At 30.1% G+C, this 14,032-nt stretch overlaps 1 protein-coding gene across 3 annotated transcripts in view; it reads left to right on the top strand.

Annotated features, from left to right (window-relative positions):
- LOC129957238 (atrial natriuretic peptide receptor 1-like) overlaps nucleotides 1-14,032 on the top strand; it is a 1,107,058-nt gene that overhangs the window by 710,886 nt on the left and 382,140 nt on the right. For all 3 annotated transcript variants that reach the window (XM_056069479.1, XM_056069482.1, XM_056069480.1), the window contains exons 6-8: nucleotides 27-168; nucleotides 1,011-1,089; nucleotides 10,330-10,459. In XM_056069479.1, the coding sequence (XP_055925454.1) occupies nucleotides 27-168; nucleotides 1,011-1,089; nucleotides 10,330-10,459 (351 nt within the window). The remainder of the gene's footprint in view (nucleotides 1-26; nucleotides 169-1,010; nucleotides 1,090-10,329; nucleotides 10,460-14,032) is intronic.

Genomic DNA, 14,032 nt, shown 5'->3' with positions numbered 1-14,032 from the left:
TTATCTTTTTATTGTTTTAATTTCAGGTTGTTGCAAATTACATAGGAACAGAAAAACAGGTGGTAGATGAACCGGGAAAATCAATTCACTGGGCAGGAAACAGACAAACTCCACCTCCTGATACACCAGAATGTGGGTTCGACAATTCTAAATGTCCAGAACCAAAGGGTAAGATTTTTTTTCAAAGAACACATCAGCAGCTGTTTAGGAATGTTAAAAGGAATGAATATCGCGCATATTACGATTGTAATAATTAGTTTCTCCAGTAGCATACAAATATTGTATAACATTGATAAATATTCACAATATTGTATAATATCATGGAATATTATATAATATCACACAATATTGTATGACATTGATAAATATTCACAATATTGTATAATATCATGGAATAGTGATGAATATTATATAATATCACACAATATTGTATGACATTGATAAATATTCACAATATTGTATAATATCATGGAATATTGATTAATATCATATAATATCGCACAATATTGTGCATCAGGCTGTGCTTTAAAATGAAACAGGCCTGATAGGAAAGAATAATTATTTAGAATATAAATTTCTTTTAATGTGACTTAATTTCGAATGAATTCCGTTAAATTTATTTTTATTCATTTTTTCACAGATGAAACACTTTCCGATGTCACAGTTGTCTTGTCAGTTATTGCAGTTTGTCTGCTACTTAGATCTGCTGCATACATTTTTGTATGGCATTGATAAATATTCACAATATTATATAATATCATGGAATATTAATAAATATCATATAAAATCACACAATATTGTATAACATTGATTAATATTCACAATATTGAATAATATCATGAAATATTGATTAATGTAATATAATATCGTACAATACTGTGCAACAGGCTGTGCTACAAAATGAAACAGGCCTGATAGGAAAGAATAATTATTTAGAATATAAATTTCTTTTAATGTGACTTAATTCCGAATGAATTCCGTTAAATTTATTTTTATTCATTTTCTCACAGATGAAACACTTTCCGATGTCACAGTTGTCTTGTCAGTTATTGTAGTTTGTCTGCTTCTTGGATCTGCAGCATTATACAGGTGACCTTTCATTTCTTTTGTAACTTAGGTTTCCGATTTGGTTAAAAGCATAAATTGGGTTGAAAATTTGCATTTTTATTTTTTACTTCATTTTTTTTATTATTTTTTTATTTATTGCGTTTTAAAAGACAGATACTTTTCTGTTTCCATTGATATCTTTATTTTTTTCTCAATGCCAATTGGAAGCCAAATTACTGCAAACTATTGACACTCAAATGATGCTTATTTAAAAGCATTTAAAAACTTTAAGTTCTTTTGCTGATGAACGTGCTTTTTATAAATGTACTGTATGAGTATTGTGATATCTCAGAAATAATCAAGATAATTTAATGAAATTCATAATTAATGCTTGCTATGTTATGTAGAATGTTATGAACTATGAAGTGGATATTGAATGCTCAAGAAGCATATTTATATTTGTTCAACGTAAATATTTTGAAAAAGATTCCAGAATTTCATAGATTATTTGAAATATTGCATACAAAAATTTTATATTTGAATATAATTCTTTTTGACTCCAGTGTTATTTTGACAGTCCAGACGCGTGAAGTCTTTTTGACTCCACGTGTCTGGCCGTGTGAGGAAATTTAAGTCACCAGTTACGATATAAAATAAGGAATATTGAAACAATATTTAGTCAACAATGGTTTTTTAGGGCAGTTACAGGACAAATAAAAATTTGAGACACGTGCAACTAAATTTAATTAAAATTCTTTTTGACAAATCAGATTTAGTGACAGAGAAGAACATTGAGCAAAAAAAAAATTATTAATTATATTAATCAACGAAATTAGATTTATTGTCGTTGGGAGAAATTTTGCGGAATTCGAAATATGAACAACTGTCTTTATTTTTGACAGAAAAGAAATTCATCTACATTTGTCTTTTAAAATCTCAATAATCAAATTTGTAATGAATTTTAGTGTAAATTGAAAAATGTTTCATTTTATATATTATTTATTATTACTTTCATTACATATGTATTAAAAATGGCACTACTCCGTTGTAAATGCTCAGAAAACACCTGAAACAATGAAATTCTAGGCAGAATTGTCATGATTTTAGTTACTTGTACAATTCTGAAAATACCACTTTTTTTCAATTTATTATATCAACCCCCATCATTTTTAATTAAGCTTGATTCAGTTAACCCTTTAAAGGGCCATTTTTTTCTAGTCATATTATGTTAAAATATTTTTAAGCTTTAAATTAGAATAAGAAAAGGGATTCATTTAGTTTATTAGATAAATTTTTAATTTAATTAATTAATTAATTAATTTGATTAATTAATTATTAAGTAACAAATCAAGACACGTCATTTTTTTCTGATATAAAGAACTGAAGCATCTAAGTTTCTGACTTACTAAAAAAATTTGACAGAACTTATGCCAACTTACATAATTTCATGCAAAGATTGAAAAATTTGGTGGGAAACATACTTTTCACGGCTCTAGAAAGGGTTAAATCGATCAATTTTAAAGACAGACAATGAAGATATAGGCAATGATAAAGATGGTCGCCAATGTTTAAAGGATCCATTTTACAATTGACATTGTTTAAAAAAAATTTTTAATGTAATTTCTTAAAAATCAGTTTCACAGTTTTTTTTAATCTTTTCCAGTCACCTATGGCGACCAGCTAATTCGCTAGGATAAATCTTTGCTAAAAATTGAATATTTTATGAAATTTTATTTTAATGATTTCCGCAACAAAATGCATTACTAAACATTTACGACATGAAATTTGCACATGCCACTTTGAGGTCCATTTCTAGAAAACTGTGATGTTTCTGCTGTTTATTATTTTGAATTAATTACTTTTTAATTCATTTAATAAATAACCAGTCTATATGTGAAACTGCTTTGTTTCAGTAAAAAGTATTATTATATTAATTGCAGATTTATCATTTCCACTTTAATTCAAAGCATAAATTCAACGAGAGGTAACAGAAAATTAGAGAGATACATATTACGTTATGACTGAAGGCCTTTATAATATTATGAGTGAATTATATGACTCTCAAAATTTGAATTTTTAAAATATTTTGATGAAGAATCTATTAAAGTTGGAATTGAGTAAAATATTTAATGGTACGACCAGAGTTTAACCCCCTGCTTGGCGGAATTTTTAAACAACGGTCTTGCGAAATGTTCAAAAGCAAAGGAGCAGATGTTCAATTATAGTGCTTAATAAAGATTGCCAGCTTTGGTGCGTTATCGCAACTTGGCGAAGAAGGGGGTTAAACTCCGGTTCAACCTATTTAATTATTAAAATTTAAACGAACATTAAGATTGGCGAACCGGCTGGTCGCCAAAGGCGGCTAGTCTATATAATAAAATCAAGATTTGTTTCATTCTCGAGAAAAATTTCGAGAATAGGAGGATAGTCCTGGAATGAATATGAGGGTATTTTTATATCATTTTTATGTCATCAATCTGACAAAAAATAATTAAATAAATAAAACCGGTTATTTTAGGAACAGGAAGACAAACTTCATCTGAATTCAAAAAACGTTCGAGTGTCGGAAACTGAATTCTATTGAAGGAGAAGGTGCTATTACAGAAACGAAGAAACATTCTTTAAAAAAAAAAACTGTCATTCAATTTTTTTTTCTTAGAGAACTGTTTTATAAATATGGATGATTGTTTGATGAGCTGTTGAAACATGAATGGATTAAATCAGCTGGATTAATCTGTTTAAAATTCATACCTTCTTCATAAGATATTTGGCCATGTCAAGAAATTTATTGACTCGACATTCAGAAAAAGTACGAAACAAATAAATCATCAACAGTAACTGCTGAGTTGTAGGAGTTGCAGCTCATTGGGGCCGCAGCCCCCACCATCTGCAAATCTACCATTATTAGGACTTAGCGCAAATGAAACTTTCCTGTTAGATAAAAGTGCGCACCATTTATTTTAGCTATTAGGGAATTTGTTTATTGTCATTTGTTTTTGTTAAATAGTAACTGCGATTATGAATGGTGGTGGTTAAAGGAGAGCCCGCTTCCAGAGAAGCTATCTCCTGTAGTGGCGAGAAGTTGAGGTAAAGTGACTTGGCTTTACATGAATGCCATGGACTTTCTATGGTCTTTGGTGTGAGGTGGTTGAAGTGGAACTGGCACTACTCTGCGTAGCAGAGTAATCCCCTGATGGAGAGGGAGAGGTGGGTGGAACAGTAACTACGATTAAAACATTCATTCAATCTTAAACAGAATGTTTTTATTTTATTTGTGGTAGTCAAAACTGGTAAAAATCAGAATTCAAGATTATATCGGATATTATGAACTTTACTAAAAGTGGTAGCGATTATCTGAATATTGAATTAGATAACAAGACAACATTTGAATCAAATAAGTGTGTCCTTAATAAGTAATCTTTTAATTGCATCCAATCTATAAATGCATTTGTGATATTTTCTCCGTCGTTGAAAATCAATATCTAGATCAATGACGCCAGGTATTGTTCGATTAAATATCTTGCTCGATCAATTTGAAATTTACCCCAGTGAATTGTTAACCATCATCATATTGTTTAATGACCGATGAAAATTTTTTCAAAGTATTTCTAAAATAACTGGATAAAAGTGACTTCTAAATTGCTATATGAAAGAAATGTGTTCTTGGCTAATGCGCTGGATGAATAATAACTTCAATTTGACATAATAGATGGCGACACTTTACAAACAAGCAGATATTGAAGGCGAGAAAATGCATATTTTGGATCAATATACATTATGCTTTAGTAAATTAGATTTACTTAGATGTAATTTCAACAAAATTTAAAAAGGTATAATTTCGTTATAGATAGATTATAATACATGCTAATATTATGTCAGAGCAAAAAAATAATTTATTTCTTTTAAAAATCCAATTCAGTAACGAAGACGAACAAATTTTTAGATACTAGTAAAAGCTTAATTTATAGCTAAAAAATTATAAAAATAATTAGTAATTGAAATTTTTGGATTAAATTATTACCGATTATGATTGCATAAAAATATTATTTTTTACATACTTATAATTTTTTTTTAAATTTTGGAAAATTATACTTCAAGGAAAAAAAAGCTATTAATGCAGTTTTATAATATTCTAAATAGGGTAATTTCAAGTGTCTTATTCATTAAGTATTTTTAAAAATAATTATTCATTCCATTTGTGTTATAATGAACATTATTACAAAATCTGGCAATTTATCTAATTAAAAGGGGGAGAAATACATATGTTAATTTTTCGTCCATTCTTTATATTACTAGACTTCTATATACACAAAGATGGATTTTAATATTAATTTTTGACTTGGTTCCTAATCTTGTTTAGTACTTTCTTTCATAGATTCTCTGACAATGAAATCTTTTAATAATTTTATTATTTAAAAAATCTGTTAATTCTAATTTCAGATATGATGTACAGGCAAATGAAATTTAAGGGACGTTCGATTTGCAATCTTTTACTTATAATAAAGATGAAATTTCCAAAGACTGTAATAAAAAAAAAATCATAAAATAAAGAAGTAATATCTTTAATAATATAGTAAAAATAGAAAGTAATTGTTTTTATAATTAAATTTATTAAGACTAAGGTAACATAGCTCAGAATGAGAGAAGTTGAAAACAGCGCGATGAGAAAATTTAGCTTATCTTTTTTTTATTTTCATATATACGAAGAACTCAAGAAATATTTAATCATTAAAAAAATCGATCCTAATTTCGAATTTTTACTAAGTTTCTGTCTCTGTATCGCTCTTTCTGTCTGTGAAAAGGATAACCCTAAAACGCATTGATCTAAAGTGATGAAATAGGTCTTAACAATCTTAAATATGTCTCTAGTCTCAACATTAAATTTGCAAATTTTTGTTAGAATTCAGACGGGTTCCCTCGAAGGGAACCATGCCTGTCTGTATGCAAGTGAATAAAATAATTATATCCTTCAAAGAGCCATTCAGATGAAATTTGTTATACATTTTTATCTTCAGAAATTAAATTTTAGACTAATTTGCATCATAGGGTGAGGGGGTATTTGTTAGTTTGTAGGAGAATGTGCCAGATAAGAACGATTTCGATAAATAAAATTTGGCATATTGTCAGGAATTTGTAATAAACTTTTTCTCAGAAGTAAGTTTCGTAGTAAGGAAGAAAATTTTACATATATCTCAAGCGAATATTAAAGGGAAGTCAAGTTAATGTTCCCTGGTCTTGGTAGCAAAATCAGTCATGTTGGCGACAAAAACGAGGATTTCCGAAGCTAGTAAAATTTTTATATTTCGATCAGGGGCAAAGATACGATACCTTTCCAGAACATTCGATGTCCTCTCTCGGAAGCTATAAAAACAAAGTCTCTAAGATGAGGGTAATATACAGCCGAATATAGTGAAATCAATAATCTAGGGGATTCTTTGTTAGGAGTGTTGATATCCAATGAGTTTTTTTCTTTGCTCATAACGCTGCCGTGATTTATTTACTAACGATTAGCTGTTTATGTTTGTGACATTGAGTTTTCCCAAGTGCTATTCCTGGGCACTCTTGCTTGTGTTTTGTAACCTGTGATTCGTTATACCTTGTCGAGTAAATCATATTATTTGTAGTTGAGCCTATTTGATTTTATCCCTTACGTCCACCAGACATATGGAGTTTACCGTAATAATAATGTATTGTAGTTATAATTATAGCTGTGTGCCCTCCAAAATTCATAGTTGGTACAAAATGTGCTATAGTATGTCATTACTTATAGAATTTGGAGGGGGAAAAACTGTTGCGACCTTCACATTTTTACTGCTTTCTTTTCTATTTTAAAATATCAGGTAATGCTTAGAAGGTGGAAAGAGGCATTATTAAGATGGTGTTAGATTGTCAAAGTACACGAGAAAGTTGGAGGAGAGGTTACTTTTAGCGTTTTTATTTCAATGACTAATGACTTGGCGTTCAATCTTGGGAATTCTTATAGCGAAAAGCTGTATGAAATAAAATATATGTTAGCATTTATTATTTTGATTTCTTTAATTTTTATTTTTATTAAGGTGTACGTACACACTTGAAGATTTTTTTTTAAATTTTAATTTTAAAAATCCAGTTTTTTCACAGTCGGTTATTAATATATGTTTAAACTCATTTCACTGAGAAAAAACCATATAACACTAATTATTAATTAATTAAATAATATTTAATGAGCTAATTAGCCTATTTTTTGAAACATGATATCTTAAATTCTAATTTGTACAGACGCACAATTCTACTTGGAAAATATGCCTAATATTAGTCTTCATGTTGTCTGCCTCAAACAAGTTATAAAAGTGTATAGTGTTTTTTAAACAATTTTTTCATCATCGATGAATAGAAAAAGCGAGATTTTTTTCTATAATTTTAACGTTTAAACAACTATTAAAAAGTTATTTCTATAAATATAACTTTAATTGAGGCACAAAACATCCACTATTTCATACAGATTATTTTGATATATAAATAACTATATTTGGTTAATTTTTTTGTTGAGTTATGATTGTTTGAATGAAGCAACATAGTGGAAAAATATCATTCTTCATAAAATGAATTTTAAAAACACCGTAACTAGAGTTTTTAATGAAAGCACCTCAAGAAAAATAATTATAACTCGAGAAATATTTCGAATACTGAAAACATTTTGGTATCGTTTGAAAACTAAAGGATCAGAGAACATTATTAAGCAATAAATTGTTTTTCGATATTTTGAACTATTTTCGAAGTTTCAAGTGTGTACATACACCTTAATAAAAAAATCCATTAATTTTAGCAATAAATGATTTATGAAGGTGATATATCCAAATAACTTGAATATAAAATCAATATATAAATGATCTTTGAAATGGGATTTATCTATCTAAGTTCATTTGGAAACCTCATCCAAATAAAATACAATTCAAGGGAAATAACTTCAAAATCAGTTTTCTAATTTTCTAACCCTTTCTAATAACTGAAATTGGATTTCGACATACGATAAGAGGTCCCATCTTGTAAAAGGTAAGGCTTTTGGGAAACGATTTTGAAAGAGGGAACTTAATTTAAAAATTAATACGTAACATAATTTTAAAATTCTACTTTGAGAACCGTTTCAGAGAAATATAATGCATTTAAATTGAAAACCGGAGATTTTAATATGACTTGAAGTAAGTTATTATTAGCACTTCTTGGTGAATTTTCATCAGTTGAAATCGAATTGAAATAATACTTCTTGAAGATACGCTTGCGAAAATCCATTTTCAGAAAGAGAGTAATAATTGCACTCTAACTGAAATCCTTGATTATCTTCTGAAAGTAGAGACTTTAGAGAAAATAGTTTTACTTCATTGGCTTCTCTAAGAGAAAATAGGATTTATCTCTAACGTCAGTGGTTGAACCTGAATTTCACTTTCGGAGGCTATTAAACCTTAGATGGATTGATAATATTTTATAATATTGATAATGATGATTTCGAGAAAAATAAGAAAAAGATTCGACCACTTCATTTACAGGAAAATAAAATGTATTACTATTTCTATTGTTCAAGTTCTGATTTTGATATAGAAGAGACAAAATCTGGCTACTTTACAAAATGATAAGATTCATCCCTCTTTTCGTGACTCATGGATCATCTACCTTTAAGTGATATGATTTTTTTGAATTTTATTCTTCGATTTTTATAAGAGTTGAATACATTAATAAGGTTCGATATGATTAATTGTAAATAAAGAAACAGATAATTTGTGAAACATTCTGAATTTAAAAGGAACTGATAACAGATAAATAAATTAACAGGTTAAGAAACAGATAAATTGTAAAACATTCTTAATTTGAAAGAAACATATAACAGGTAAAAAAATTAACAGATTAAGAAACAGATAAATAGATTAATTGTAAGAAACAGAAAAATTGTGAAACATTCTAAATTTGGAAGAAACGTATAACATATAAACAGATTAAGAAACAGATGAACAGATTAATTGTAATTTTAAGAAACCAATATATATATATATATATATATATATATATATATATATATATATATATATATATATATATATATATATATATATATATATATATATATATATATATATATATATATATATATATATATATATTGCCTTATTTGTAAAAATATAAGAATTTTCTTTTCAACAGGAGAGTATTACTTTGAGTGCCCAAATATTCTGAATTAGATTCTTAAACGAAAATTCAATCGTTGCTTATGGAACAATACAGAAGATAATATCGGAGGTTCTGAATAAATTGTAACAAATAAATAATAAAATTTTGTGCAAATTTAGAACTTAGTCACTAAAAAAAATTTTTTTTTTAAAACCTTTAAATTCCTTAATTGGAAATTTTCTAAAATTTCATGCCACTAAGTACTTAAGTAACTTACTGGCATGTGGTCAATAAGTTACTACTGACTACATGCCAGTAGTAAACAATAATTACGAAAGATCCTGTTACAGAGTCATCTTTGGCGATTAATTACTCGAATGCGATTACCTTAATTTCCTGCATATTATCCAAAATGGCATATAATCCAGAAGTCCTACTTTTAGTCCTAACAAAAAAAACAAAAAAAAAAAAATCAGCAGATAATTTACATTGCCATAACACCAGTGTCATAACATTTCCAAAATCATTCATTATTTACCAAAAATATTTGTCTTTCTTTCTTTTTAATAACAAGAAAAAAGAACTTGCTAGGAAGTTTCAGAAGGATATGTAAGAAATGTCGAAAAATCTTCTTAGTTAAATGAAATGTAAAATAAAACGTAAGGTTGAAAGATGAAATATGAGAGACTTTTTTGTCGATTTTCACCATACCATAAAAAATAATAATAACTGCAAAAGTACAAAACCAAACGATTTTTATTGTGAAAACTTACATAAAAATATGCCTCTATGCTAAGTCTTAAAATTTCTCTTATCTCAGGAATTACATGATAGAAATGATAATTCAAAGAATTTCTTACATATCTACATAAATGGGGTTAAAATTATCGAAGTTATTTATACACTATTAGATATAAGATGAATACAAAAACTTCATCTAAAGGCCAATTATTGACAATGATTGCCGAGATTTCTGTAAAAGAATGTACGCCAGAAAAATCTTATCGATAGTAACTTACGAATAGTTTTTGGATAATTTCCATATTTTTTATACATTTATTTAAATGCTTGTGAAATATAATTCTCAAGAAAAGACAAAAAAAAATTTTTTTTCCTGCTATATCTTCTTGTCTCTTGTTGCAGGCACTACCGAAGAGAAGCTCAACTAGCATCCATGACATGGAAAATAAAATGGGAAGACATAACAGTGTCTACAGTATCAAAGAAAATGAGACCGGGATCCAGAATAAGTCTGACAAGAATTAGTCTTACGGTAAGTGAAGATAAGTCAGTCACATATTTAGCTTTCTTACAACATTTAAAATACGCAAAATATCACACCATGTCACTTCAACTGAAATTAGAAATGAATTAATCTTTAAGACTTTCAATGCTGAAAAGCCCCAAACGCTCGTTCAATGAAACTAAGGTGGTTTCCCGAGACTTTTGAATATCACTACAAACCTCTCCTTCTTCTTTCGTTACGTTTATTTCATTCATATCTCATGGTGCGCACTTTGCTCATTAAAGACGTTCACAAAGATCTAGCGTGCAAGGAGATTTTTTGAGAAATTTCAAATGCAGAAATTTGTTCAATAACCATGAGTTAAGTGGGGCCCTCTTTTGTATATCGACCATTTAAAAACACGGGCTGTCATTGTGAATTTTCAGAGGATAGAGCATTTGAGAGAATTTTTCTTCTGTGGTGAATAGCATATAAGCCAGTTAACAACTACGCTGCACGAGCAGTTGCTTTTGCATTGTGCTCATGTTACTGGGCTGCGAGCCACAAGGCCCCAGGTTCTATCCTCTCTCATCCCAATTCGCAACATTGGTGACCTCGGGCAATGAACCTTCAACCTTCATACAGCTGTTGTGGAGCTATCTACCCACTGCAAACCAAAGTCGTCAGATAATAAAACATTTTAATATTTACACTATTTACAGTTATGACATAAGAAAGTTTAATTAGGAACAGGGTTCACCTGAGATGGGGACTCCAAACAAGGCCGCTACCAAAAAAAAAGTACGTAAAGGAAGCACGTATACAGAGTTATATCTCACTCGTCCACTGCCGAAGCAAGAATCGATTGTTATTGCTTTTGGAGATACCCAGACATCCTGACGTCATACGCACGCGAGCCTCTTCCTTTGGATGCCAAAGCGCAGCCAGATCCGACTTGACATGATTGTCGTCGCCATCTTTTACAATCGAAATCAACTAAATACTTGAATTAATCACATCCTTGAAATAGAAGATCAATTACAGCCAATATCACTTCCTATATTTATACTTTCTTTCTGTTTTTTCTATATATTTTGCTGCTAGCATCATAAATTTGTTTATACGTGTACTATGCGTCTTCTTCATTTTGTAATTTATTGAAGTCCCTTTTTTTGTCTCTTCGTTTGAAAGAATTCGCATCTGTTAACCCAAACAGGAAGGACGTCTTTAAACTTTAAAAATCAGTATGTATATGGTATAATAATAAAAATAACAAAATTAGATTGCTAAATTATGTACATAATTTACACTAAAGAATCTTGTTTTGCATATAATTCAGCTTCATTTGACCGTAAATCCTTTCTTTATATATACAACATTGTCTTTCGTGTATACAGCAGTCCAAAATTCTCGTATTTTATTTATTATCAAATTCTATGATATATTTATACTTTCTTGCTGTTTTTTCTATATATTTTGCTGTTAGCATCATATATTTGTCATATTATGACAGTCATGACTGTATGATGAAATGTATTATGTATTTTTCTTCATTTTGTAATTTATTGAAATCTTTTTTTGTCTTTTCGTTTGTAAGAATTCGTATGCATCAACCGACACAGGAAGGATATCTTTAAACTTTAAAAATCTGGGATGCACATGATACAATATTAAAAATAACAAAATTAAATCGCTAATTTATACAGATAATTTACAATAAAGAATCTTGCTTTTCAGATAATTTAATTTCATTTGGCAGTATTTCCTTTTCATGCATTCGGTTAACTTTTTAGCAGTTTTCAGCGTGTTTAAGCTAATAAGGGAAGGAATTCCCTAAAATTTGGATTGTTTTTTTATATTACACACAAAAGTAAGTGACTGAAGATGTAATTGTGGGGAAAAGCTTATAAGTCAGATAACAGCTACAACACACGAGCAATTGCTTTTGTATTGTGGTCATGTTACTCGGCTGCGAACCACAGTTCCCAGGTTCTATCCTCGCTCATTCTAATCCGTTACATTGGTGACCTCGGACGATGATCCTTCAACCTTCGTACAGCTGTTGTGGCGCCATCTACTCACAGCAAACCAAAGTCGCCAGATTCACTTGACGCAGCAACCCAAAAGTCCTCAGACTCACTTGACGCAACCGCAACCACTCACCCACACACGCTCGTCATAACACTTGGCGCTACTTGAATGGGTACTGGCGCATTAGAATCAACAACTAAATACATCACCACTCAAAAGCCATATCGTTCATCTCACCTCCGACTCACTGGAGGGAGAGTACTGTGGGGAAACGCTTATGAGTCAGATAACAGCTACTAAACACGAGCAATTGCTTTTGTATTGTGGTCATGTTACTCGGTTTCGAGCCACAAGGTCTCAGGTTCTATCCTCGCTCATTCCAATTCGTTACATAATCATCGTATAAGAACGATGCAACAGAGGGATATTTATTCACAGCGGAAAGCTTTTTGTCTACCATCCTGAAAGTTTTGAATTATTGCCCAAACAAATAGCTGTTTCTAATCTTTAGTACATGGGAGATAAGCTTCCCTCGGCAGCGTTTTTGTAAAATCGTGTTTTTTCAGAGAAGACAATTAGAAACGAATCAAACCTTGATTACATATGGATATTTTTCAATCTTACTTGCATATAAACTGATAATTTAAATAAAGAATATCGCTTTCACTTAGTTTAACATGTTATTCGAAACAATCTGCTATATTACATCATTCAATTTACAGTATATCTAGCATAACTTATATTTTTGAACTAACACTCAGTTTTACCATGGTGAAATAGGGAACTTAATATTTCCTTTCATACTATGTTAGGGGCCGCGGTGGCCTGGTGGTAAGGTCTCGGTTTCGGAATCGGAGGATTTCAGGTTCGTGACCGGATTCCACCGAAGAACCGTCGTGTAAGGGGGTCTGTTGCACATTAAATCCGTCATGACCAAACGTCCTCCCGCTGGTGTGGAGAGGGGGGTGCCAGCTCAGGTGTCGTCCTCGTTATCTGACCGCGGTTCAAAATTACGAGGTCCGTCCCAAAATAGCCCTAGTGTTGCTTCAAACGGGACGTTAATATAACTAAACCAAACCAATCATACTATGTTGGGGTAAGTCGAGGAGTTTAATCCGGAAGAAGTACTTTTGGCGTAATTGGTCGCTTAATTGCGGAAAATGCAACATGCCAAGCATAAAAGCTGACGATCTTAAGCGCCATCTTACGAAATTTTGAGGTACTAGGTTATCTTCCTATGGCAACAATACTAGTACCCACCCCACAAGTGTACCACAAAGATTTACGAGATGATGTTATATGACATTGTAAACATGAAGGGAATTAGAAAAGGGTTCTAATATTTAGCTATTTATTTTTTTATTGCGTGTGAAATCGCGTTTTCTCAGGGAAAAAAATCTCTGTAGATAAACTTCAAAAGCAAAACCTTATCTAAATATCAAATTTGATATAAATCGTCAGAGACTTTTCCGAGATACACGAAATAAATTTATATATGAAAGAATTGGCTCGTTTAAAGTTATAAGATCAATGATGTTGTAAAAGAACATCGCAAATTATTTTCGTCTTGCTTTCTCTCATAAATGATAT

Source organism: Argiope bruennichi, chromosome 11, assembly GCF_947563725.1.
Source record: "Argiope bruennichi chromosome 11, qqArgBrue1.1, whole genome shotgun sequence".
NCBI lineage: Eukaryota > Metazoa > Arthropoda > Arachnida > Araneae > Araneidae > Argiope > Argiope bruennichi.
This window is presented reverse-complemented; position numbering and strand designations above follow the sequence as displayed.